Source organism: Hemitrygon akajei, chromosome 18 (genome assembly GCF_048418815.1).
Source record: "Hemitrygon akajei chromosome 18, sHemAka1.3, whole genome shotgun sequence".
Classification (NCBI taxonomy): domain Eukaryota; kingdom Metazoa; phylum Chordata; class Chondrichthyes; order Myliobatiformes; family Dasyatidae; genus Hemitrygon; species Hemitrygon akajei.
In genome coordinates this window covers 35,561,553-35,589,407 of record NC_133141.1, presented here as the reverse complement: position 1 = coordinate 35,589,407, position 27,855 = coordinate 35,561,553, and the positions used below count along the sequence as shown (strand labels likewise).

The window sequence follows — 27,855 nt, the reverse complement described above, 5'->3', positions numbered from 1 at the left end:
TCAAGATATCATGGGCGTGATCAGAAACATCCCGGACCCTGGCACCTGGGAGGCAAACTACCATCCGCGGTTCTTTCCTGCGTCCACAGAATCGCCTGTCTGACCCCCTAACTATAGAGTCCCCAATCACTACCGCTATCCTCTTCCTTTCCCTACCCTTCTGAGCCACAGGGCCAGACTCTGTGCCAGAGGCACAGCCACTGTTGTTTCCCCCAGGTAGGTTCCCCCCCACAACACTACTTAAGCAGAAGTACTTATTGTTAAGGGGGACAGTCACTGGGGTACTCTCTAGTATCTGACTCTTGCCCCTTCCCTCTCCTGACTGTTACCCACTTATCTGTCTCCCCAGGCCCCGGAGTGACTAACTGCCTATAGCTCCTACCTATCACCTCCTCACTCTTCCTGACCAGATGAAGGTCATTGACCTGCATCTGCAGTTCCCTAACGCGGTCTCTAAGGAGCTGCAGCTCGATGTACCTGGTGCCGATGTGGCTGTCTGGGATTCTCCAGGACCTCCCACATCTGACACCGAGCACAGAAAACCGGCCTCACACACATATGCTCTGTCTTTATTTTAAACAGATAACCTACCTGGCTTCAACCCTTTATTGCCGAAGCCTTCCTACTCTGTCTCTCTCTACTCCGTCGCCCGCTCCTCTGACGCCCGCTCTATAAAGCTGTTCCCTTTTAAACTCTTCCCGCTGTTCTCATTGGCCGGCCTCCACATGCTTGTGCAGTCGTGCCCCGTTCAAACTGCTGAAGAAGTAACCCCTTAAGTCTGCACTGCCATTTATCAAGATGATGGATGATCATTTACCTCAATATCATTTTCACTTAATTTACCTCTTGATTCCCTTAATATCTAGAAATTTAACAATGAAGGTAACTGGCTGTGCCTCCACAGATCTCCAAGGCAGAGAAGTCCAAAGACTCCATCACTCTTTGAATGAAGAATTTTCACCTCATCTCATTCCTGATTCTCAAACCATTCCCTTATTCTTAACCCATTCCCACTGTTCCTGGACTGCTTCAGTTGGGTGAGGGGTGGCGGTGAAACCCCCCCTGCATAGAACTTAGAGCATAGAACAGTATAGCTCAGAACAAGCCCTTCATTCCATGATGTTGTGCTAATCTTTTAACCCATTCCAAGAACAATCTAACCCTTCCCTCCCACATAATCCTCCATTTTAGCTTCATCCATGTGCCTATCTCACAGGATTTTGAATGTCCCTAATGTATTTGCCTCAGCTATGAGGATCCCTGCAGCATCCGATGACCCCGTGATCTCTGTCTCAGAGGCCGATGTCACATTGTCTTTCAAGAGGGTGAACCCTTGCAAGGCAGCAGGTAAGGCTCTGAAAACCTGTGCCAACCAGCTGGCGGGAGTATTCAAAGACATTTTCAATCTCTCACTGTTATGGTCGGAAGTTCCCACCTGCATCAAAAGGGCAACAATTATACCAGTGCCCAAGAAGGGTAGTGTGAGCTGCCTCAATGACTGTCATCCAGTATGCTCACATCTATGGTGATGAAATGCTTTGAAAGGCTGGTCATGGCTAGAATCAATGCTCGTCTCAGGAGGGACCTGGAACCACTGCAATTTGCTTATCGCCACAATAGGTCCACAGCAGACACTATCTCAATGGCTCTCCATACAACCTTGGATTACTTATGTCGGGATGCTGTTCGCTGACTATAACTCAGCATTTAGCACCGTCATTCCTACAGTCCTGATCGAAAAGCAACAGAACCTGGGCCTCTGTACCTCCCTCTGCAACTGGATGCTTGACTTCTTAACTGGAAGACCACAATCCGAGCAGATTGGAAATAACATCTCCTCCTCACTGACGATTAACACTGGCTTAGCCCACTGCTCTACTCTCTCTACACCCATGACTGTGTAGCTAGGCATAGCTCAAATGCCACCTATAAATTTGCTGGTGATCCAACCATTGTTGGTAGAATTCCAGATGGCAATGAGAAGGTGTACAGGAGTGAGATATGCCGGTTAGTTGAGTGGTGTTGTAGCAACAACCTTGCACTCAACATCAGCAAGACCGAAGAGCTGATTGTGGTCTTCAGGGAAGGTAAGACGAAGGAATACAAACCAATCATCAGAGGGATCAGAAGTGGAGGAAGTGGGTGTCAATATCTCTGAAGACCTAACCTGGACAAAACATATTGATGCAGTTATAAAGAAGGCAAGACTGCGGCTATATTTCATTTGGAGTTTGAGGAGATTTGGTTTGTCACCTAAAACACTTGGAAACCTCTACAAATGTACCATGGAGAGCATTCTGACCTGGTGCATCACCGTCTGGCATGCGGAGGGTGGGGGGGGGGGGGTGGTTCTACTGCACAAAATCGAAATAAGTTGCAGAAACTTGTAAAATTAGTCAGCTCCATCATGGGTACCAGCCTGCATAGTATCCAAGACATCTTCAAGGAGTGGTACCTTAGGAAGGTGACATCCATTATTAAGGAACTCCAGCACCCAGGACATGCCCTTTTCTCACTGTTACCATCAGGTAGGAGGTACAGAAGCCTGAAGGCACACACTCAGCGATTCAGGAACAACTTCTTCCCCTCTGCCATCTGATACCTAAATGGACTTTGAACCCATGAACACTACCTCACTACTTTTTTTATTTCTGGTATTTTGCACTACTTATTTTAAATTAACTATTTATATATATACAGTATGCTTAAATGTAATTCATTTTTTCTCTATATTTATTGCAGTGCTGCCGTAACATATGGCGGTGATATTAAAATCTGATTCTGATTCTACCACCATCCCTGGCAGGACATTTCATGCATTTAGCACTCTAAGACAGAGTCCTGGAGAATATCACAAATCATGGACTTCCAGACAGAATACACTCCATCTACTACCACCCTCTGCCTTCTGCTTGAAATCCAATTCAGAATTGCAGCCAAATTTCCCTGGATTCCATGGTTTCTGTATTTCTGAATGAGTCCTCCATGGGAAAACTTGTTGAACAGCTTACTAAAATCCAAGTGCACTACATTCACCAATCTACCTTTATTAATTTGTTTTGTCACTTTGTCAAAAAACATCAATCAGGCTCATGAGGCATGACCTACCCCTCACACACCAGGCTACCCCTAATGAGACTATGCTTCTCCAAATGTTCATCAATCCTGTCTCTAAGAATCTTCTCCAGTAGTTTTCCCATCAATGATGTCAACTCAATTGTGTATAATTCCCAGGATTCGCTCTCAAAGTTCAAAGTGAATTTATTATCAAAGTACATATAGGTCACCACACACAACCCCAAGATTCATTTTCTTGCGGCCCTACTCGATAAATCTAATAACCATGTTAGAATCAATGAAAGACTGCACCAACTGGGCATAGAACCAGAGTGTAATGACACCAAACTGTGCAAATACAAAAAGAAATAAATAATAATACTAATAATAAATAAATAAGCAATAAATGTCGAGAACATGAGATGAAGAGTCCTTGAAAGTGAATCCATAGGTTGTGGAATCAGTTCAGTGATGGGGCAAGTGAAGTTGAGTGAAATTTGGTTTAAGAGCCTGATGGTTGAGGGGCAATAACTGTTTCTGAACCTGGTGGTGTGAGTTCTGAGGTTCCAGTACCTTCTTCCTGAAGGCAGTGGTGAGAAGAGAGCATGACCTGGGTGGTGGGAGCACCTAATGATAGATACTGCTTTCCTACGACAATGTTCTGTGTAGATGTCCACAATGGACAGGAGTGCTTTACCTGTGATGGACTGGACTGTACCCATTACTTTTTGTAGGATTTCCCATTCAAGGGCATTGGTGTTTCCATACCAAACTGTGATGCAGCCAGTCAATGTACTCTCCTCCACACATCTATAGAGGTTTTTCAAAGTTTTAGATGACATTCCAAATCTTTGCAAACTCCTAAGATAGTAAAGGCGCTGCTGTGCTTTCTTCATTATCTTTCTTGAACAAAGGAATAAAATATGCGATCCTCTAATTTTCTGGTATCACTCCTGTGCCCAGTGAGGATGCAAAGATCATCACCACTGATGTGGCAATCTCTTCCCTCGATGCCAAAGAATCCTGGGGTATATCCTATCTATCCTACCTATCTTGTGGACTTATCTATCCTAATGTTTTTCAAAAGTTTAGCACATCCTCATCCTTAACCTTGACATGTTCCAGCACACTATCCTGTTCTATGCTGACTTCATGTTCATCAAGGAGCCTCTCTGTCATGTGACCAGGTTCAATGCCTAGTACTAGATCCAGAATGCCCCCCCCCCCCCCAGTTAGGAATCCTTCTTGGACACACCTAACAACTCCGGCCCATCTAAGCATCTTGTACTAAGGAGGAGTCAATCAATATTAGGAAAGTTAAAGTCACTCATGATAACAACCCTGTTATTTTTGTATCTTTTCAAAATATGCCTACTGATCTGCTTGATGATCTCTTTGTTGTTATTGGGGGAATAGCCCCAATAGTGTGATTGCACCTTTCCTGCTTCTGACTTACCCTGCACTGTAGACACTCAGTAGACAATCCCTCCATGAAGTCCTCCCTCTCCGCAGCTGTGATACAATCCCTGATTAGAAATAGCACTCCCCCACCTCTGTTATCTCCCTCCCTATCCCTTTAAACCCTGGGAACATCCAGCAGTCAACACCTGCCCTTCTGATAGCTAAGTCTCTGTTATGGCCACAACATCATAGTTCCATGTAGTGTCCCATGTTCTAAGGTCGCCCCTTTGTTCCTAATACTTCTCGCATTAAAATAGTCACATTTCAACCCATCCAACTGACTGCATTTATGCCCTATCCAATGCCTATTCTTCCTGACGGTCTCTGGCCTTTCAAGTCCTTTAAGAATTATTATGTTTCAATTAGATCTCTCATTCTTCTAAACTCTACAGAATATACTTCCAATCTACACAATCTCTCTTCAAGCAGCAAAAGCTGTATGACTGGTTCCATTAGTGGATCTTTGTTTTGCTCCCTTCTTGGTAGATCTTTTTTTAAGGAATAGATACCAGAACTGCATAATATTTGGGTGCCATCTCAACGTCTATAATAAGACCTTCATACTCCTATAATTGAACCCTGAGGTAATAAAAATTAACATATCACTTTCCCTCCTAATCACTTGCTGCACTTAATGTGGCCAGTTCTCCTTTCACACTTTTTGTCTAGAGTTAAGATTCTAGTCTCACGTAGAGTCATAGAATCAGAATCAGATTTATTATCATTGGCATATTGTATATCGTGAAATTTATTGAATAAACTCTTTTCTGGCTTCCAGCTGGGTACAGGTATCTATTTTAACTGATCAAACTCTGCCATCTTCATCAGAGATGTTGCCTGGGCATGTCTAGTCCAGCGGTACTTATACACGCCCAGGCATCATCCCTGATGAAGATGCAGAGTTTGTCATCGAAACGTCAGTTAAAATCGATACTTGTACCCGGCTGGAAAACCAAGAAGAGTGTATTTGTGAAATTTGTTGTTTTGTAGCAGTAGTACAGTATAAGACATGAAATATATTATAAATTATAATAAGAAATAGATACAATATAAAAATTAAATTGTGCCAAAAAGAGAGCAAAAAAGAGTGAGATAGCATTCAGGATTCATTATCCATTCAGAAATCAGATAGTGGAGGGGAAGAAGCAATTCCTAAAAGGTTGAATATGTGTTTTCTGGCTTCTGGACCTCCTCTTTGATGGTAGTAATGAGAAGAGGGCATGTCCTGGTGGGAGGGGTGGCTGTATAGCACAGAAGCAGACCCATTCTACACCATGTGCATAAGACACAGTTAGGTAGCTGGGGAATCAAGGGGTTATGGGGAAAAGAAAGGTAGGTAGAGCTGAGTCCATAGCCAACTAAACTATGATTTTATTGAATGGTGGAGCAGGCTCTATGGGCCAGATGGCTGACCCCTGCTCTTGTTTCTTATGGTCTTATGCTGCCTATCACAGCTTTAAGCAACCTCACTTTTGAGGCAATGAGGCAATGAGGGAAAGCCCAGTTACGTTTTACAAAGACTAGTGCTTCATGTTCACAATCAGGCAAGTTCACTGGGAGTGTGGGAATGTGGAATTAGCCCTTCGATTGAGTGATCAAGTCACAAAGCTATACAGTGTGGAAGTAGACCCTTTGGCCCATCTTGCCCATGCTAACCACGAGCTAATCCCATTTACCCGCATTTGGCTCACATCTCTCAAATTGTTTCCGATCCATGGACCTGTCCAAGTAGCTTTTAAGCATTGTAATTGAACCCAACTCTATCACTTCCTTTGGTGCTTTATTCCATCTACTCACCACCAGCTGAGTGATAAACCAGCCCCTTAGCCCCACAACCTTAAATATTTTGTGTCTCACTTTGAACTTGTGGCCTCTAGTTTTCGATTAGTTTTAGATTCTCCTACCCTGGGAAACAAACTGTGACCATCCACCTTATCAATGCCCCTCATGATTTTACAAACCGCTTTTAGGTCACCGCTCGGCCTCCTTCGCTCCAGGGAAAACTGTTTCAGCTGATCCCATCTCTTCTCATACCGTAAGCCCTCCATCCCCAGCAACATCCTTGCAAATGTTTTCTACATCCTCTCCAACTTAATCACATCCTTCCTATACAGAACAGCATACCACTGTGGTCTTGTACAACTGTGACATGATGTACCAACTCTTGTATTCCATACCTCGAATGATGAAGACAAGTGTGCTACATGCCTTCTTCGCCATCCTGTCTACCCATGTCACTATTTTCAGGAAATAACTGTTTTAGGAGAGTTCAATGTCCCAAAGATGTTTGAGGAATGATTGATAATAGCAAACCAAGATTTAAAGTGCAGCTCTAGAATCCACAATATTAATGGGCCACCCTACCTCAGTAGGACCTCCCATGAGAGATTAAAATTAATTTTATTTGTCACATGTACATTGAAACATCAAAACATACAATGAAATGCTAATAGTTTCGCCACCATACTGCCCTTCACCCACAGTGAAGAACAGAAATCCAAAAGCCCTCAGCACAAACAGGAGATTGACGTCTGCGGGCAGGACCTACCAATATCAAGCAACCGGTCTCCTGGTCTGTTCCATTTCCACCCCTGGAGCTGTTGGTGTTCACTGTACTGGAGCCGTCTGTCATGGAAGACCACCCGAACTGTACTCTGCAAAACCAAAGGGAAGAGGTGGCGGCGGGAGAGAGGAAGTCAGAACAAGGCCTTTTCTCCTGAGGTTGGGCAAGACTAGAATTAGAAGTCATAGGTTAAGGGTGAAAGGTGAAATATTTAACATGAACCTGTGGTGAGACCTCTTCACTCAGAGCTTGGTGCAAGAGCTGCCAGCAGAAGTGTTGGAGGCAGGTTGATTGCAACGTTCAAGAAAAGTTTGGATAAGTACGTGGAAGAGAGCAGTATAGAAGGTTATAATGCAGGTATGGGTTGTGGGACTAGGCAGAATAACAGTTCAACATGAACTAGACGGACTGATAGACCTGTTTCTGTGCTGTTATGCTCTATAACTCTAGAATTTATGCTCTAGAATTTCCTTCCTAAACCTCTTGGTGAATTTCTTTCCTAAGGCTAATTGGTTTACAGATCAAAATTAGATCTATTTGTTATGTGTACATTGAAACACACAGTGGGACGTGTTGTTTTCACGTCAATGACCAGCACAGTCTGAGGAGTTCCAACTCTTTGGAATGTGGGAGGAACTCAGAGCACTCGGAAGAAACCTATGTGGTTACGAAGAAAACGTACGAATTCCTCACAGACAGCAGCAGGAATGAACCCGGATCTCATGGCTGGTGTTGTAACGCATTGTGCTAACGGCTCCGCTGCCAAGGCACCAGCACCAACATCTCGACTGTGAGCTATCATCCTTTCGAGATGAATGCAAGAGCTCTGAATGAAAGGACCTCGATGAGTCCAAGAGGCTGGGGCCAAGCACTGGTGGTCGGAGGTGTGGAGGCAGCCTGTCTGTGTGTGTGTGTGATGGGTGGGTGGCAGGGAGTGTGGGAAAACAGCTTGTCTTTCTGTTGCTGTTCTGCTGAACGATGTGGGCACTGGAATGTGTGGTGATACTTGAGGCCTCCCCAGCACATCATTAGACTGTGTCGGTTGTAACCCAAATGATGGGATTTGCTGTATGTTTTGATGTGCACGTGATATCAGACTGGGTAACAGCTTCTTCCCACAGGTTGTGAGACTAATTAAAACCCTGCCGCCACTGAAGTCTCGTCACTGGGACAGTGAGCTGTTTACTGTTTACTATTTACCTGTGCTGTGCGCTACATGCACTTTGAATTATATTTTATTAACTTATTTCTGGTAATATTTTGGTTTATGTGCTGTGTGTGATATATGTTTTTTGGGTGCACTGTGGTCCTGAGGGACATTGTTTCTTTTAGTTATTCAGACGGATGACAATGAACTTGAACTTGCACATGAACTCAATAAATGAACCTGAGATCCTTCTTTGGTGATCTGGTATTTGTGTCTGTTCCTAATTTCTGTACAGGTTAATGGACAGATTGCTTTATATAATAATATAATTTGACTACTGTTGTATATTTTGACTTCCATGGTGGCAGAATTATAGAATCAGTGGCCACTTTTATGTGTGTGGTGTAGAACCCCAGCTGTTGGAAGTTGTTGGAACGTATTAAGTCATCACAGCTATTTTCCTAGCTAAGGGGCTGTTTCTCAATATCAAGCTCACATCTTTCTGGAGACTACCAAACCCACACTGCCACAGGCAGCTGTTGAGGCTAATCCATGGGTATATTTAAAGCGAAACTTCATAGTTTCTTGATTAATAAGCGTGTCAAAAGTTACAGGGAGAAGGCAGGAGAATGGGGTTGAAAGGAGTAAAAAATCAGCCATGATCAAATGGTGGAGCAGATTCGATGGGAAAATAACATGGAAACAGGCCATTCAGCCCACTGAGTCCGTGTTGACCATCAGCATCTGACTTTAATCCCAGTGTAATCCTGCTGTCATTCTTTCCTCCCACCTCTGTGTGGGACTCACCTTCAGCAGCTTCCCACTGAACTCCAGGAGTCCCCTTATATTCTGATTACACAGCATCCGGATCTCATATGATTGACCTGAAGAGGAAACAGCCAATGGATGAGGTGTTTAGACTGAGCAATTTAAAACCATAAGACCATATGACATTGGAGCAGAATTAGTCCATTGAGTCTTCTTTGCCATTCTATCATTGCTGATTTGTTTTCCTTTTTAACTTCATTCTCCTGCCTTCTCCCTGTAACCTTTAACACCCTACCTCCGCTTTAAACATACCCAATGACTTGGCCTCCACAGCCATCTGTGACAATGTATTCCACAGATTCACCACCATCTAGCTGAATAAGTTCTTCTTAGTCTCTATTCTAAAGGGACATCCTTCTTTTCTGAGGCTGTGCCCCCTGGTCCTGGGCTCTTGCACTATTGCAAATATCCTCCTATGTCCTCTCTATCTAGGCCTTCTAATATTCAGTTGGTTTCAATGAGATACCCCCTCATTTGTCTAAAATCCAGAGTGTAAAGGCTCAGAGCCGTCAAATATTCCTCATACATTACCCCTTTCATTCCTGGGATCATGTTGGTAAACCTCCTCAGGACCCTCTCCAATGCCAACACATCCTTTCTTTGATAAGGGGCCCAAAGCTTCTCACAATACTCCAAATGTAGTCTGACCAATAACTTATAAAGCCTTAACATTACATCCTTGTTTTTATACTCTAGTCCTTTGGAGTTTAGAGGTCCTCTGCACTCCTCCTTAAATCTCCACCAATTTACTACTGGATTGAAGTTCAAGGTTCAAAGTCCATTTATTATCAAAGTATATATACAATCTTGAGATTTGTCTCCTCACAGGCAGCCACAAAACAAAGAAACCCAAATAGAACCCTTTAAAAAAAGATCATCAAACACCCAAAGTGCAGAGAGAAAAAGAAACAAATGGTGCAAACAATAAAAATAAGCTAATAGCCTTCAGAACTGAAGTCCATGAAAGTGCATCCACAGCCAGGAATCCAGCAGCCGATCCAGTAGCACAGTCTTAGTTCAGTGCACGGGCCCTGCCACCTCGATTCAGCCCGTTCCTGACCTTTCCAATTTGGTCTGGCACTTAAATTGAACAAACTTTGGGTCTTCATTCACTCTCGTGCCCGGGCTCCGCCTTGACTCCGACTTGCCTCTGCTCACCTCGCCTCGGTTCCCCCGCATAGCATTGCCTCCAAGCCCACTCCTGCACTAGCGAAATATTGGCTCATTCCCCACCCCCGTGCCCGGGCCCTGCCACCCGTACATGCCACACTGCACCTTCGAGATTTCAGCTCACACCACAGACATACCAGTTCACACAGGCAGTTCAAAAGCTCGACTCTGAAAGGACTTATTGATTGCAGTGATTATTTACCAGAAAAAGTGTGATGAATGAAGATGCATACTTAATAAAGAATTAGGACAATAGCAGTAATTAAACTGGTCCTGGGGATGATGCATTTGTTGTATGGGCAGACTCTTTTAAAGGCACAGACATTCTTCACCAAATGGCCACCATTGAGTAGACTTGGACTCTTTTCTTGAGCATTCAGTAAATTGACAAGCATCCCCATTAAAACATACAACATTCTTTGAGGGCTCAGTTCAGAATATGTTTCTCCTGGCTGAGGAATACTATACCAGGGGTCAGAATAATGATAGGCTGCCCAGGACAGAAGAAAGAAATTCTTCTCTCTGAGGGTGTGGAGCCTTTCAAAGCAGGGGATTTTGCAGATGTTAAAAAAACGAAGGAATCCTGCGGTGGCACAGAAATGCAGCGGGCAGTGCTGCTGTCTCAGAGCTCCAATGGCCCAAGTTCGATTCCCATCTGCAGCGCTACACCCCACCCCCCAAAATTAACTCAAGTGAAGTTTAACTAATTAAATACTCATCGCAGCAATTGTAACCATGAAACTAAAGGATAGCAAAATACAGAAGATGTTTGACAGGAGAGAAAGCCGGTCATCTTTGCCTGGGCTGACTCTGCACCAGCTGCCAAGTGCAAGGGAACTTAGACATTGCTAGTGATGCTCACATCCCACGAATCAATATTTTTTTATTTATTTAAGAGATTATAGCATAGAACAGGCTCTTCTGGCCCGGCGATCTGTACTGCCCAGCAACTCACCAATTTAACCTAAAAAAGAGGTCCTGAAAAGAGAATTTAGAGAGCTAAGTAGAAAGTTGAGACGACGAAATCTGCAGATGCTGGAAATTCAAGCAACACATGCAAAATGCTGGTGGAACACAGCAGGCCAGGCAGCATCTATAGGGAGAAGTACAGTTGACATTTCGGCCCAAAACGTCGACTGTACTTCTCCCTATAGATGCTGCCCGGCCTGCTGCGTTCCACCAGCATTTTGTGTGTGTTGCTAGAAAGCTGAGAAGCAGGATCTTCCGGATAGTAATTTCTGGATTGCTACCTTTACCACGTGCCAGTGAGGGTAAAAATAAGATGATCTGGCAGATAAATGCGTGGCTGAGAAGCTGGTGCAAGGGGCAGGGCTTCAGGCTCTTGGATAATTGGGATCTTTTCTGGGGCAGATATGGCTTGTTCAAAAGTGACAGGTTGCACCTGAACCCAAGGGGGACCAACCTTGCAGGCAGGTTTGTTAGAGCTGTTGGGGAGGGTTTAAACCAACTTGGCAGGGGGGTGGGAACCTGAGTGAAGGGACTCAGGATAGGACAGATGGTAAAAAAGTAAAAATAGCGTTCAGTCAGACTGTCAGGAAGGGCAGGGAGGTGTTGGGACTTAGTTGCAGCCAATGGGGTAAGTATCAAATCACTAGGGATTCAGAGTCAGAAAGGCTAGCAAATACAGTGCTCAGGGGTTTGTATCCAAATGCGTGTAGTATAAGAAATAAGGTGGATGATCTTTTTGCAATATTACAGATTGTCAGTATGATGTTGTGGCCATCACTGAATCATGACTGAAGGATGATTGTAGTTGGGAGCTGAATGTCCAAGGTTACAGATTATATCGGAGGGATAGAAAGGTAGGCAGAGGGGGAGGTGTGGCTCTATTGGTTAAGAATGGCATCAAATCAGTAGAAAGATGTGACATAGGATCGGAAGATGTTGAATCCTTGTGGGTTGAGTGAAGAAACTACAAGGGTAAAAGGACGTTGATGTTATTTATATACAGGCCTCCCAACAGTGGCTGGGAGGTGGATCACAGGTTACAACAGGAAACAGAAAAGGCGAGTCAAAAGGGCAACGTTATGGTAGTCATGGGAGATTTTAACATGCGGGTCCATTGTGGAAAATCAGGTTGGTAATGGATCTCAAGAGAGAGAGTTTGTTGAATGCCTAAGAGATGGCTTTTTAGAGCAGTTTGTCATTGAGCCTACGGGAGGATCAGCTATACTGGATTGGGTGTTATGTAATGAACCGGAGGCATTTAGGGAGCTTAAAATAAAAGAACTCTTAGGAACCAGTGATAACAATATGATTGAGTTCAACTCAAAATTTGATAGGGAGAAAGTAAAATCTGATGTAGCAGTATTTCAGTGGAGTAAGGGAAATTACAGTGGTTTGAGAGAGGAGTTGGCCAAAGTAAGTCGGAAAGAGCTGGTGGCAGGGATGACAGCAGAGCAGCAATGGTGTGCGTTTCTGGGGGAAATGAAGAAGGTGCAGGACATGTGTATTCCAAAAATGAAGAAATATTCAAATAGTAAAATAGCACAACCGTGGCTGACAAGGGAAGTCAAAGCTATTGCAAAAGCAAAAGAAAGGGCATACAACAAAGCAAACATTAGTGTGAAGATAGAGGATTGGGAGGCTTTTAGAAACCTACAGAGAGCAACTAAAAATCATTAGAAGGGAAAAAATGAAATATGAAAGCAAGCTAGCAAATAATATCACAGTGGATAGTAAAAGTTTTTTCAAATATGTTAAAAATAAAAGAGAAATGAGAGTGGATGTAGGACTGCTAGAAAACAAGGCAGGAGAAATAATAACGGGGGGCAAGGAGATGGCAGATGAACTAAATGAGTATTTTGCATCAGTCTTCACTGTGGAAGACATTAGCAGTGTGCCTGATGTTGTAGTGTGTGAAGGAAGAGAAGTGGGTGCAGTTACTGTTACAAGAGAGAAGATGCTCAAAAAGCTGAAAGACCTAAAGGTACCTAAGTCACGTGGACCAGATGAACTGCACCCTAGGGTTCTGAAAGAGGTAGCATTAGAGATTGTAGTGGCATTAGAAATGACCTTTCAAAAATCATTGGACTCTGGCATGGTGCCAGAGGACTGGAAAATTGCAAATGTCACTCCAGTCTTTAAGAAAGGAGGAAGGCTGCATCCGGTGCTCCCGGTGCGGCCTCCTCTACATCGGCGAGACCCGACATAGATTGGGGGACCGCTTCATTGAGCACCTACGCTCCGTCCGCCACAACAGACAGGATCTCCCAGTTGCCACCCACTTCAACTGTGCTTCACATTCCCATTTGGATATGTCCATACATGGCCTCCTCTACTGCCATGATGAGGACAAACTCAGGTTGGAGGAGCAACACCTCATATACCGTCTGGGTAGTCTCCAGCCCCTTGGTATGAACATCAAATTCTCCAACTTCCAGTAATTCCCTCCCTCTCCCTTCCCCTATCACACTTTCACTCTGCCTCCTCTTCTAGCTGCCTATCACCTCTCTCATGATTCTGCCTTCTTCTACTACCCATAGTGCTTTCCCCTTATATTCCTTCTACACCTCTCCGGCCTATTCCCTCCCTGCTTCCCCTGCCCCACCTCTTGATCTTTCCTCTGATTGGTTTTTCACCTGCACCTTCCCCCTCCCCCCACCTTCTTTATGGGGCCCCTGCCCCCTCCTTCTTCAGTCCCGTCGAAGGGTCTCGGCCCAAAACGTTGACTGCTCCTTTCAACGGATGTTGCCCGACCTGCTGAGTTCATCCAGCTTGTTTGTATGTATAAATTATAGACCAGTTAGCCTGTCCTCAGTGGTTGGGAAGAAGTTCAAGTCAATTGTTAAGGATGAGTTGATGGAGTACTTGGTGATTCAGGACAAGATGGACAAAGTCAGCATGGTTTCCTTCAGGGAAAATCCTGTCTGACGAACCTGTTGGAATTCTTTGAGGAGATTACAAGTAGGATAGATAAAGGGGATGCAGTGGATGTTGTATATTTGGACTTTCAGAAGGCCTTTGACAAGGTGCCACACATGAGGCTGCTTACCAAGTTAAGAGCCCATGGTATTACAGGAATGTTACTAACATGGTTAGAGCATTGGCTGTTTGGCAGGAGGCAGCGAGTGGGAATAAAAGGATCCTTTTCTGGTTGGCTGCCAGTGACTAGTGATGTTCTGCAGGGGTCGGTGTTGGGACCACTTCTTTTTCCGCTGTATATCAATGATTTAGATGGTGGAATAGATGGCTTTGTTGCCAAGTTTGCAGATGATACAAAGATTGGTGGTGGGGCAGGTAGTGTTGAGAAAACAGGTAGGATGCAGAAGAATGGGCAAGAAAGTGGCAAATGAAATGAAAATGCATGGTCATGCACTTTGGTAATAGAAATAAATGTGCACACTATTTTCTAAATGGGGAGAAAATCCAGGAATCTGAGATGCAGAGGGACTTGGGAGTCCTTGTGCAGAACACCCTAAAGGTTAACTTGCAGGTTGAGTCGGTGGTGAGGAAGGCAAATGCCATGTTGGCATTCATTTCAAGAGGTCTGGAATACAAGAACAAGGATGTGATGCTGAGGCTTTATAAGGCACTGGTGAGGCCTCACCTTGAGTATTGAGAACAGTTCTGGGCCCCTCATCTTAGAAAAGATGTGCTGGCATTGGAGAGGGTCCAGAGGAGGTTTACAAGGATGATTCCAGCAACAAAAGGTTATCATACGAGGAACGTTTGATGGCTCTGGGCCTGTACTCGCTGGAATTCAGAAGGATAAGGGGGATCTCACTGAAACCTTTCGAAAGGATGTTTCCCATGGTGGGAAAGTCTAGGACAAGAGGGCACAGCCTCGGGATAGAGGGGCGCCCTTTCAAAACAGAGATGAGGAGGAATTTCTTTAGCCAGTGGGTGGTGAATTTGTGGAATTTGTTGCCACATGCAGCTGTGGAGGTCAGGTCGTTGGGTGTATTTAAGGCAGAGATTGATAAGTTCTTGATTGGACATGGCATCAAAGGTTAGGGGAGAAAGACGGGAACTGGGGTTGAGGAGGAGATTAAAAAAAAAGATCAGCCATGATTAAATGGCAGAGCAGACTCGATGGGCCAGATGGTATAATTCTGCTCTTATGTCTTATGGTCTTACCACTAGCTTAATCACAGACTATTTACAATGAACAATTAAACCACTAACTGGTACGTCACTGGACTGTGGGAGGAAACCGGAGCACCCGGAGGAAAAGCACACAGTCAATAGACAATAGACAATAGACAATAGGTGCAGAAGTAGACCATTTGGCCCTTCGAGCCTGCACCGCCATTTTGAGATCATGGCTGATCAACTACTATCATGGGGAGAATGTAAGCACTCCTTACAGATAGCGCCAGAAATGAACTTTGAACTCCGGAACATCCCGAGCTGCAACAGCATCGTGCTGACTGCTATGTTACCATGGCACCCCCACGGAATAAATAGAAAGACAGCTGGCGGAAGGATAATCTTAGCGGTAGCAAATCATAAACGCAAGAGATTCTGCAGATGCTGGAAATCCAGAGTAGCACACACAAAAATGCTGGTCTCAGGAAACATCAACTCTATTCATTTCCGTAGATGCTGCCTGACCTGCTGAGTTCCTCCAGCATTTTGTGTGTGTTACCCTTTATTGAGGGGCTGCAGTGCAGCATTTTCTGTGGATGCCCGTGTAGGAGTTGATCTCCTGTCTTGGTTCATACATCCTCTTTGCACCCCACTGTACCTTGATTGAGGTAGGTGAGCGTCTCCTCGTGCAGCTTCGCGACAGGTGAGGTGGCGGCACTCAAAATGTACTGGAAGTTGACAGCAGTGACCTCGTGGTCAGAAGAGAGCATGGTCTCCTCTTCCTTGAAAAGAGGTAGTGGCAGCAAGTCCCTGAAAGAAGACAACCCGACCTTTATGTTGCAGGGCAGAGGAAAACCTTCAGTTACATCACTCGAGTGAGATTTTGGATGCAGCATCCTTGTGTGACAGCCTTGCAAACACTTCCTGGGTGTATCATTTAAGAAGAAATCATGAATAGCATTGTTGCTTTGTAAAAGTAGACTACATATTGGTTTGATGGCAAAATGAATGTACAGATAAAGATCTGCCTATTGCTTTCTATTTATGAATATAAAAATATTTATAAATTTATGAAGGTGGAGACTTGTTAAAGGACTGTGTATACATGTAGGTGGGAGGGAGGAAAGGGACTTAATTTGGATATAAATGATTTAGATGATGGAATAGATGGCTTTGTTGCCAAGTTTGCAGATGATATAAAGAATGGTGGAGAGCAGGTAGTGTTGAGGAAACAGGTGGGCTGTAGAAGGACTTAAACAGATTAGGGGAATGGGCCAGAAAGTGGCAAATGAAACACAATGTTGGAAAATGCATGGTCATGCACTTTGGTAGTAGAGATAAATGTGCAGACTATTTTCTAAACGTGGAGAAAATCCAAAAATCTGAGATGCAAAGGGACTTTGGAGTCCTGGTGCAGAACACCCTAAAGGTTAACTTGCAGGTAGAGTCAGTGGTGAGGAAGGCAAATGCCATGTTAGCATTCATTTCAAGAGATCTAGAATACAAGAGCAGGGATGTGATGCTGAGGCTTTATACGGCACTGGTGAGGGCTCACCTTGAGTATCGTGAACAGTTTGGGCTCATCATTTTAGAAAAGACGTGCTGGCATTGGAGAAGTTTCACAAGGATGATTCTGGGAATGAAAGGGTTATCATACGAGGAATTTCAAAGGACGGGGGCGGGGGGGAGGAATCTCATTGAAACCTTTTGAATGTTGAAAAGCCTAGACAGACTAGATATGGAAAGGATGTTTCCCATGGTGGGGGAGTCATGGATAGAGGGGTGTAGTCTTCAAATTACAATGGAGATAGAAAAGGGTAATGTTGCAGTAATTATGGGGGATTTCAATATGCAGGTAGATTGGGAAAATTAGGTGGTACTGGATCCCAAGAGAGGGTATTTATAGAATGCCTACAAAATTGCTTTCTAGAGCAGCTTGTGGTTGAGCTCACTGGAGTAATGGAAGTTCTGGATTGGGTGTTGTGTATCAACTACCTTTGATTAGTGAGTTTACGGTTGATTGGAAGGGGACACTAGCAGGGATTATGACAGAACAGCAATGGCTGGTGTTTCTGGGAGCAATTTTGGAAGGTGCAGAAGACACATCCCAAAGGTGAAAAAGCATTCTAAAGGGAAAATGAGGCAAGTGTGGCTCTCAAGGGAAGTTAAAGACAGCATAAAAACAAAACAGAGGGCATATAATGTAGCAAAGGTAGGTTGACAGGGAAGGTAGAGGATTGGGAAGCTTTTAAAAAACAACAAAAGGCAACAAAAAAGCCACACAAAAGAAAAGATGAAATATCTAGCCAGTAATATAAAAGAGGACATGAAAAGTTTTTGTAGATGTATCAAGAGTAAAAGAAGAGACGAGAGTGGATATCGGACCGCTGGAAGACAGCGCTGTAGAGGTAGTAACAGGGGTCAAAAAATTGGCGGACGAACTTAATAAGTATTTTGCATCAGTCTTCACTGTGGAAGACACTAGTAGTATGCTAGAAATTCAAGAGTGTCAGCAGGCAGAATTGAGAGTTGTTGCTAACACTAAGGAGAAGGTGCTTGGGAAGCTGAAAAGTCTGAAGGCAGATAAGTCACCGGCACCAGATGGACTGCAACCCAGGATTCTGAAAAAGGTAGCTGAAGAAACATTCTTTCAATAATCACTAGATTCTGGAATTGTTCCAGAGGACAGGAAATTTGCAAATAACACTCCACTCTTTAAGAAGGGAGATAGACAGAAGAAAGGACATTATAGGCCAATGACTTCAGTGGTTGGGAAGATGCTGGAGCCAATTATTAAGGATGAGGTTTTGGGGTACTCAGAGGAATATGATAAAACAGGCCAAAGTCAGCATGGTTTTCTACAGGGGAAATCCTGCCTGACAAATCTGTTGGAATTCTTTGAGGAAATAACAAGCAAGATAGACAAAGGAGAGTCAGTGGATGTTGTTTATTTGGATTTTCAGAAGGCCTTTGACAAGGTGCTGCACATGAGGCTGCTTAACAAGATAAGAGCCCATGGTATTGCAAGCATGGATAGAAGAATAGCTAACTGGCAGGAGACAAAGAGTTGGAATAAAGGGATCTTTTCTGGTTGGCTGCCAGTGACTAGTGAGACTGCTTCTTTTCATGTTGTATAGTACATTAATGATTTAATGAAGTAATTGATGGCTTTGTGGCCAAGTCTGGGGACGATATGAAGATAGGTGGAGGGCGAGGTAGTGTTGAGGAAGCAGTGTGACCGCTGAAGGACTTAGACAAATTGGGGAATAGACAAAGAAGTGACAGATGGAATATAGTGTAGGGACAAGCATGGTCATGTGCTTTGGCAGATGGAATAAAGGTGTGGACTGTTTTCTAAATAGGGAGGAAATTCAAAAATCAAAGGTGCAAAGGGACTTGGGAGACCTCATGCAGGATTCCCTAAAGGGTAACTTGCAGTTTGAGTCAGTGTAAGGAAGGCAAATGCAATGTTAGCATTCATTTCAACAGGACAAGAATACAAAAGCAAGGATGCAACGCCAAGGCTTTATAAGGTGTTCGTCAGACCACACTTGAAGTTTTGCGAGCAGTTTTGGGCACCTTGTCCAAGATTTTCATGCACAACAGTTTCTAGAGCTTACAGAGAATGATGCAAAACTCAGAGAAAAAACACCCAGTGAGCAACAGTTCTGTGGGTGAAAACACACAGACGAGGTCTGTTCAGTAGTCTTTCTTTTCTTCTTCAATCTTTTTATTAAGTTTTTCAAAAGTGAATACATAATAATAATAATCATCATCATCATAGTAGTATAAAGGGAGTGGAATAACATTGTTGGTAATTAACATATGAAAAAAAGATATAATTAGCACCAATATAGTTGACCTCCCAAACCCTTGATACCCAAAATAGGAAAAAATAAAAAGATGGGAAAAAAAACCCAAATTGAAATTTTAAAAAAACTAAACTAAACTAAAGCAAACTAAAACAAAACTAAACAAAGCTGGGTTATTCTTATAACAGCAGAATAGAAGCTGTCTGAGTGGTACGTGCTTTCAGAAGTTCTTCCCTTCTGTCCAATAGAAGGGGGGAGAAGAGAAAATGTCCCAAGTGAGAAAGGTCTTTGATTATTCTGGCAGTTCTGGAGGAGATGACATAATTATTGTCATATGCACAATTACAGTGAGATGCAGCCACAATGAAAAACTTGCTTGTAGCAGATGATGCACAAAAACATAAATAATAAATATATTACACATGACTGAAGAGAGAAAAAAGACTGCAAAACAGGAGGCAGTCTGCAGTATTCTATTGCTGAGGCAGGGTTCGGGTTGTGTAGGTTGGTTCAAGAACCTGATGGTCATAGGAAATAAACTGTTCCTGAATCTAGTGGTGTGAGACTTCAGACTTCAGTGCCTCCTGCCTGACGGTAGTAGGAAAAGGGCACCTTGCATGTTAAATTAACAACTTAGAGAGAGTGCAGGAAAAGCGAACAAGTAGTACATGGCAAAACAAGGGACTCATCGTTGCTTTTATACTCTAGTCCTCTTGAAATGAATGCTAACATTACATTTGTCTTCCTCACTACCAACTCAAGCTGCTAATTACCCTATAGGGAATCCTGCACTTGGACTCCCAAATCCCTTTGCACCTTAGATTTTTGTATTTTCTCTCCATTTACTTCTCCTACCAAAGTGGATGACCATACACTTCCTGACACTGTATTCCATCTGCCACTTCTTTACCCATCTCCTAATCTGTCTAAGTCCTTCTGTAGCCTCTCTACTTCCTCAACACTACCTTTCTCTCCAGCTATCTTCATATCGTCCACAAACTTTGCCACAACACCATCAATTCTGTCATCCAAATGATTGACATATGATGTAAAAAGAAGCGGTCCCAACACAGATGTCTGTGGAACACCACTAGTCACTGGCAGCCAGCCACAAAAGGCTCCCTTTATTCTCACTCTTTGCCTCCTGCCAATCAGCCAATGCTCTATCCATGCCAGAATCTTTCCTATAATATTAAGGACTCTTATCTTGTTGAGCAGCCTCATGTATGGCACCTTGTCAAAGGCCTCCTGAAAATCCAATTACACAACATCCACTGATTCTTCTTTGTCTATCCTGTTTGTTACTTCTTCAAAGAATTCCAACAGGTTTGTCAGGCAAGATTTTCCCTTGAGGAAACCATGCTGACTGGCCAGTTTTATCATGTGCCTCCAAGTACCCCGAAACCACATCCTTAACAATCGACTCCAACATCTTCCTAGCCACTGAGGTCACACTGACTGGCCCATAATTTCTGCCTCTCTCCCTTTTTGAAGAGTGGAGTGATAGTTGCAATTTTCCTGTCTTCAGGAACCATTCCAGAATCTAATGATTCTTGAAAGGTCATTAATAATGCCTCCAAATTCTCTTCAGTCACATTTTTCAGAACCATCTGGTCCAGGTGATTTATCTGCCTTCAGACCTTTCAGTTTCCTAAGCACCTTCTCCCTAACAATGGCAACTTCACACACTTCTGCCCCCTGACACTCTCAAACTTGCAGCATACCGCTAGTGTCTTCCACAGTGAAGACCGATGCAAAATACTTATTCAGTTCATCCACTATTTTCTTATTCCACATTACAACCTCTCCAGCATCATTTTCCAGTGGTCTGACATCCACTCTCACCTCTCTTTTACACTTCATATATCTGAAAAAACTTCTGGTATCCTCTTTAATATTATTGGCTAGCTTACCTTCTTTTTTTCTTTTTTTTTTCCTTCTTTATGAGATTTTTAGTTGCCTTCTGTTTGTTTTTAAAAGCTTCCCAACTCTCCAACTTCTGACTAATTTTTGTTGCATTATATGGCCTCTCTCTGGCTTTTATGTTGGCTTTGACTTCTCTTGTCAGCCGCGGTTGCATCATCCTGCCTTTAGGATATTTCTTCTTCTTTGGGATGTATCTATTCTGCACCTTCTGAATTGCTCCCAGAAACTCCTGCCATTGCTGCTCTACCGTCATCCCTACTAGTGTTCCCTTCCAATCAAGTTTGGCCTTCTCCTCTTTTGTGCCTCTGTAATTCCATTTACTCCACTATAATACTGATACATCTGACTTTAGTTTTTCCTTCACAAATTACAGGGTGAATTCTATCATATTATGATCATTGTCTCCTAAGGGTTCCTGTACCTTAAGCCCTCTAATCAGTTCCGGTTCATTGCACAACATCAAATCCAGAATAGCTGACCCCTTAATTGGCTCAACCATGAGCTGCTCTAAAAAGCCATCATGTAGGCATTCTACAAGTTTTCTTGTTTGGGATCCAGCACCAATGCAATTTTCCCAATCTACCTGCATATTGAAAACCCCCATGACTATTGTAACATTGCCCTTTTGAAATGAATTTTCTTTCTCCGATTGTAATTTGTAGACCACATCTTTGCTACTGTTTGGAGGTCTGTACATAACTCCCATCAGGGTCTTTTGAACCCTTGCAGTGTCTTAACTCTACCCACAATGATGCTACACCTTCTGATCCTATGTCACCTCTTTTTAATTATTTGACTTCATTTTTTTTACCAACAGAGCAACCCACCCCCTGCCTACCTGCCTGTCCTTTTGATACAATGCATATCCTTGGATGCTAAGCTCCCAGCTATAATCTTCTTCCAGTCATGATTCAGTGATGCCTACAGCGTCATACATGCCAATCTGTAACTGTGCTACAAGTTCATCTACCTTATTCCATGTACTGTGTGCATTCAAGTATAACACCTTCAGTCCAGTATTCATCAACCTTTCAGTTCTGTCCCCTTTTACATTGCATCTCATCCCGTTGACTGCAATGTCATCCTATCATCTGACTCTCCTTGCTAGCAGGTTCACTACACACTACCAACTACTCCATCCTCAACCCTATCACTCTGGTTCCCACCCACCTGCCAACTTAGCTTAAATCCTCCAGAACAGCTCTAACAAACCTGCCTGCAAAAATATTGATTCCCCTTCGGGTTCAGGTGTAGCCCATCCCTTTCGTACAGGTCATACCTTTCCCAGAAGAGATCCCAATGAACAAAAGTTCATCAGGACGCTGATAAACTTTATTTGTCACATGTATGTTGAAACACACAGTAAAATCCTTCATCTGGTGTCAACAAAAGGATTGTACTGGGAGCAGCCTGCACATGTCACCTTGCTTCTGGTGCCCATACAACATGCCCACAGCTCACTAACCCTATCCTAGCCACAGATCTTTGGAATGTGGGAGGAGACCAAAGCATCCGGAGGAAATCCACGTGGTCACAAGGAGAAAGTCCAAGCTCTTTACACGCAGCGGCAGGAGCCAATCAATGATTGCTGGCGCTGTAAAGTGACTGTGCCAACTGTTATGCTGCTGTACTGCCCCAACAGAGCAAAGAGAAGAGAAATTCATTCACAGGAGACCTACAAATGCTGAAACCTGGAGCAACAAGTAATCTGTCTGAGGACTCAATGGGTTGAGTGGCATCCGTGGGAAGCAGGAATTGCTGATGTTTCAAGTCCTGATGCAATATTTTAACCTCAGACATTAACAGTCCTTTCCACCCACAGACACTGCTCGACCCATAAGACTATAAGGACCATAAAGCATAGGAGAAGAATTAGGCCTTTCGGCTCTTCGAGTCTGCGTTCCTTCATGGCTGATTTATTATCCCTCTCGATCCCATTCTCCTGCCTTCTCCCTGTAAACGTTGACCCAATTGAGCTCCTCCAGCAGATTGTTTAAGAGGAGAAATTAACTCTGAAGTAGCTGCTCTTGATGGTTGTATGAAAGATGTACAATTGGCAGGCTAGAGTTATCAGGAATGAGATTTTGTGTAATTAAGACAAGGTTGGGTTTAAAAAGATGATGATTATTTCATAGAAGAAATGTGGAACTAGGAAAGTTTTGGACAATTAATCCTTATTTATACACAGGTTGTGCCATTACTGTCTTGAACTAATTGTTGTAGGCTATTTTACAGACCAGCTGAAAGACCACAGCATTTCCGTGGGGTAGGTGTCATACTGGACCAGACTAGAGAAGGCCAGCAAGGGTGATGGAAGATTTATGAGATTAAACTGGAAAGAGTGCAGAGAAGGTTTACCAGGATGATGTCAGGACTTGAGCCCTGAGTTACAAAGAGAGGTTGGGTATGATAAGACTTAGGAGATTTAGGAGTGAAGTTGAATAAAATCATGAGTGGTACATAGGGTGAATACTCAGTCTTTTTCCCAAGGAAGGGGAGCTAAAAATAGAAAGTATACATTTAAGGTGAGAGCAGGTGGAATTAAAAGGATCTGTCAGCAACATCTTCATGCAGAGGGTGGTGAGCACCTGAAATGAGCTACCAGAGGAAGTGGCTGAGGCAGGTAGAATAATATCACTTAAGAATCACTCGGATAGATACAGTACATGGAGGGATGGGTTTTGGAAGGATATGGGATGAATGCAAGAAAAGGAGTAGTTGGATGAGTATCATGGTCAGCACGAACTGGTTGGGCTAAAGGGCCTGTATCTGTGCTGTATTGTTCTATAACTTCATGACTATGATTCTATGCTATCAGTGGCAGCAGCGAAGAAGCAAAAGATGGAGCTCTCATAACAGTGACAAGTTTGTCTTATTAAGTAATGCCTCATAAAATATTTTATATTACACCAGGGATAACGCCACTACTGCTTTTCAGCTGGTATCAATAGCCCATTTACATTAACGAGAACCTTGTTTAAACATCTGATTCCAGGCAATGCAAAGCTCCCCCAGTATTTCATAAATTCTAGTGCTCAGATCAAATCATTTTGTTTCTCGCATTGATAAATTTCTTTAATCTCCAGTCTCTGCAGTTCCTAACAGAAAATAACTTGAAATTATCATTAGTGGCCTGAGTTCATGAATGTTCCATGCATCTAGGTAGTTTTAACCTGTTTCTCTTTTTTGAAAGGATTATTCCATTTAAAATAACTGCATGTACTGTATACATCCATTATATACCAGACAGAGGAACTGCTTAGAAAACCATTAGTGACTGAAATACTGACAGAATTGCCCTTAGATAAGCAGAATCTCACTCAAATTGCCTTAGCACCCATAGGTATAAATTAGGAATCAGTAAATTCAGAAGCATCTCCTCCTCCTAGTTTCAGAGCTGTGCAACCATTGGCAGGTCTGTGCATTGTCAACGACACAAAATATTTGAACTACTTAATGAATTTTTGCTGTAGCTGATGCTACTTTCTGAAGGGGAAAGTGTTTACAGTCCAACACAAAAAATGTAACTAAGTAGGTCTGGGGAGGGGAAGAAACCGCTGGCATTTTGGACTGAGACCCTTCATCAGTCCTCTACACCCAGTGAATTGTTGGACTGACAACTGGATAAACATAATAGCACAAATCCATGGTCAACAATGGAATAAATGTTAAGGTCCATGCTCTGCTTGTTAGAAAGATCTAGGGGATGAGTATATGCATAGAACATTGAACATTGCAGGACAGTACAAGTCATTCAACCCACCATGTTGTGCCAACCATTTCATCTACTCCAACTTCAATTTAATGCATCCCTCCAATGTAGCCATCCATATTTCTTTCATCTACTGCATGTGCCTATATAAGAGTCTCTTAAATGCCCCTATTGTATCTGGTTCTACTATCAACACATGTTCAACCACTTTCTCTGTTCAAAATCTATCTCTGACATCCCCATACTTTCCTCCATCCACCTTATAGTGCTGAGGCTTTATAAGGCATTGGTCAGTGACTGAAATACTGACAGAATTGCCAGTATTCTGTCTCTGGAGATTTATGAGCAGTTTTTGGCTCCTTATAGTATAAGAAAGGACGTGCCAGCATTGGAGAGGGTTCAGAAGATGTTCGCAAGAATAATCCTTGGAATGAAAGAGTTAACATATGAGGAGCATTTGATGGTTCTGGGCCTGTATTCACTGATGTTTAGAAGAAGATGGTGGGGGGGGGTGGAAATCTCATTGAAACCTATCGAATATTGAAAGGCCGAGATAGAATGGATATGAAGAGGGGTCTAAGACCAGAGGGCACAGCCTCAGAAAAGAGGGATGTCCATTTAGAAGAGATATGAGGAGGAATTTCTTTAGCCAGAGGGTGATGAATCTGTGGAATTCATCGCCACAGATGGTTGTGAAGATCAAACCATTGGGTATAAAGTGGAGGTTGGTGGGTTCTTGATTAGTAAGGGTTAGAAGGCAGGAGAATGGGATTGAAAAGGAAAATAAATCCATCATGATTAAACAGTGGAGTTGACTCAGTGTGCTGAATGACCTAATTTTTCTCTGTGTCCTATGGTCTTAAAACATCTCCTCTCATATAAGAGTCCCAAAACTGCTCACAATACTCCAAATGCAGTTTGACTGATGCCTTCTAAAGTCTCAGCATCACTTCCTTGCTTGTATATTCTAGTCCTCTCGAAATGAATGCTAACATTGCACTTGTCTTCCTCACCACCGGCTCAACCTGTAAGTTAACCTTGCAGGTTAACTCTGTAACCTTTGCACCTCTGATTTCTGAATTTTACTCCCTGTTTAAAGTATAGTCTATGCCTTTATTCCTTCTACCAAAGTGCATAACTACACACTTCCCGACACTGTGTTCCATCTGCCACCTCTTTGCCCATTCTCCTAATCTGTCCTGTTCCTTCTGAAGACTCCCTTCTTCCTCAACACTACCTACCCACCCCCACCCCCCATGTATCTTTGCATCATCTGCAAACATGGCCAGGTATGGGACTGAGATAGCTTTATGCTTGAATAACTCTTTAAACTAAAGGCCAAACTGCTCTTTCAGGCAGACGTGAAATACTATCCTGGTATTACTTTGAAAAAGTGCCGGGGAGCTTCCCCTCAACCAACCCCCAAACATACACCACCTGTCCTTAATCAGGTGAGAAAGCAGAACCTATGGGTACAGGTTAAGCGAGCTAGGGCTTTTCTCTTTGGAATGAAGGAGGATAGAGATATACAAGATGATAAGAGGCATTAATCGAATGGATAGCTAGAGCCTTTTTCCCAGGGTGGAAATGGCTAATATGAGAGGGCATACGTTTAAGGTGACTGGAGTGAAGTGTAGGGGATGTCAGAGGTAAGTATTTTACACAGAGTGGAGGGTGTGTGGAACACCCTGCTAGTGGTGGTAGAAGCAGATACATTAGGAACTTTTAAGAAACTCTTAGGTGGACTCATCGATGATAGATAAATTGAGGGCTATGTTGGAGGGAAGGGTTAGATTGATTTTAGAGTATGCTGAAAGGTCAGCACAACATCGACAGCCTAAAGGCCTGTACTGTGCTGTAATTGGTCTGTGAGACCTTGCTCTCTGCAGCTCACCTTCTGCATCTCCTACATTCAAAGTTCAAAGTGAATTTATTGTCAAAGTACATATATGTCACCACATAATACCTTGAGATTCATTTTCTAGCAGTATTTACAGAAAAATAAAGAAATACAACTGAGTTTATAAAAAAACTATACATAATAAAGGCTGACAGACAAACATCCATTGGCAAAAGAGGACCAATTGTGCCAATAATAAATAAATAATACTGAGAACATGAGTTGTAGTGTCATTGAAAGTGAGGCTATAGGTTATGAAGTCAGTTTCAGCGTTGAGGTGAATGAAGTTATCCACACTGGCTCAGGAGCCTGATGGTTGTAGGGTAATAATAACTGTTCTTGAACCTTGTGATGTGGGACCTTGTAACTTCGTAGTTTGTAATTGGGACAAGTGTTGTGGCACTCTAGAGGGCTCTTTCTTAGTCTAACATTGCAAGAAGACACTTACAATCATATAATGCAAATCTCAAAGTGTATTTATCTTTTAAAAAGAGAACTCTCAATATCACATCAATAAATTAGATCATGCTGAATACAACATGCACTTACTCACCTGCCTCCACTGGTATTGACATATTGGTGGTAGTGTTCAGTTTGAGCTGGCCAGTAATGCTCAGCCTGGTTGTGCCAGTATAACATGGTTCTTCTGTGTATTTTCTGCTGCGGTAAAGTTCCAGGGGCCAGTAGGTGTCTGCAGGTCGTCAGCCGGAGCTGAAAGCTGAGAACCTGAGCCCAAGCCTTATATCCTGCCTCACGACAGGTTCAGTGGGAGGGAGTGGGTGGAAAGTTCTATGCAGCAATTTGCATGCAAATACAAGTCACACAACCCCTCAGGCACTTCAGATGAATGATCCATCCACGCCCAGGGAAATCCTGGCAAACAGTCCAAAATATTCTTGCAATAGTTTAAATCAAACTTGAAAAATAAAATTCTGGCATGACTTTGCTTTTCCTTATTTCATTGAATTACTTGACTTAATTTCATTTTATGTCATAAGATTACAAATGACCACTGGCAAAGCAGCAGAAATGAATTTTATTTTAGATCAAATATGATGGCTGACTATAGTATTAATGGTGAGAGTGCAGTGTGGAGGATCAGAGGGATCTTGTGGTCCGAGTCTATAAGACACTCAAAGCAGCTGTGCAGGTTGACTCTGTGGTTAAGAAAGCATACGGTGTATTGGCTTTCATCAACCATGGGATTGAGTTCAACAGCCGAGAAGT

General features: G+C 43.1%; 1 protein-coding gene across 2 annotated transcripts in view; it reads right to left on the bottom strand.

The window, feature by feature from the left end:
• LOC140741312 (transcription factor CP2-like protein 1) overlaps positions 1-27,320 on the bottom strand; it is a 78,421-nt gene extending 51,101 nt beyond the window's left edge. For both annotated transcript variants that reach the window (XM_073071386.1, XM_073071387.1), the window contains exons 1-4: positions 27,182-27,320; positions 15,937-16,088; positions 9,036-9,112; positions 7,067-7,172 (exon numbers count right to left, since the gene is read on the bottom strand). In XM_073071386.1, coding sequence (XP_072927487.1) covers positions 7,067-7,172; positions 9,036-9,112; positions 15,937-16,088; positions 27,182-27,267 — 421 coding nt within the window. In that variant the 5' untranslated portion in view covers positions 27,268-27,320. The remainder of the gene's footprint in view (positions 1-7,066; positions 7,173-9,035; positions 9,113-15,936; positions 16,089-27,181) is intronic.
• Between the last annotated feature and the right edge of the window lie 535 nt (positions 27,321-27,855).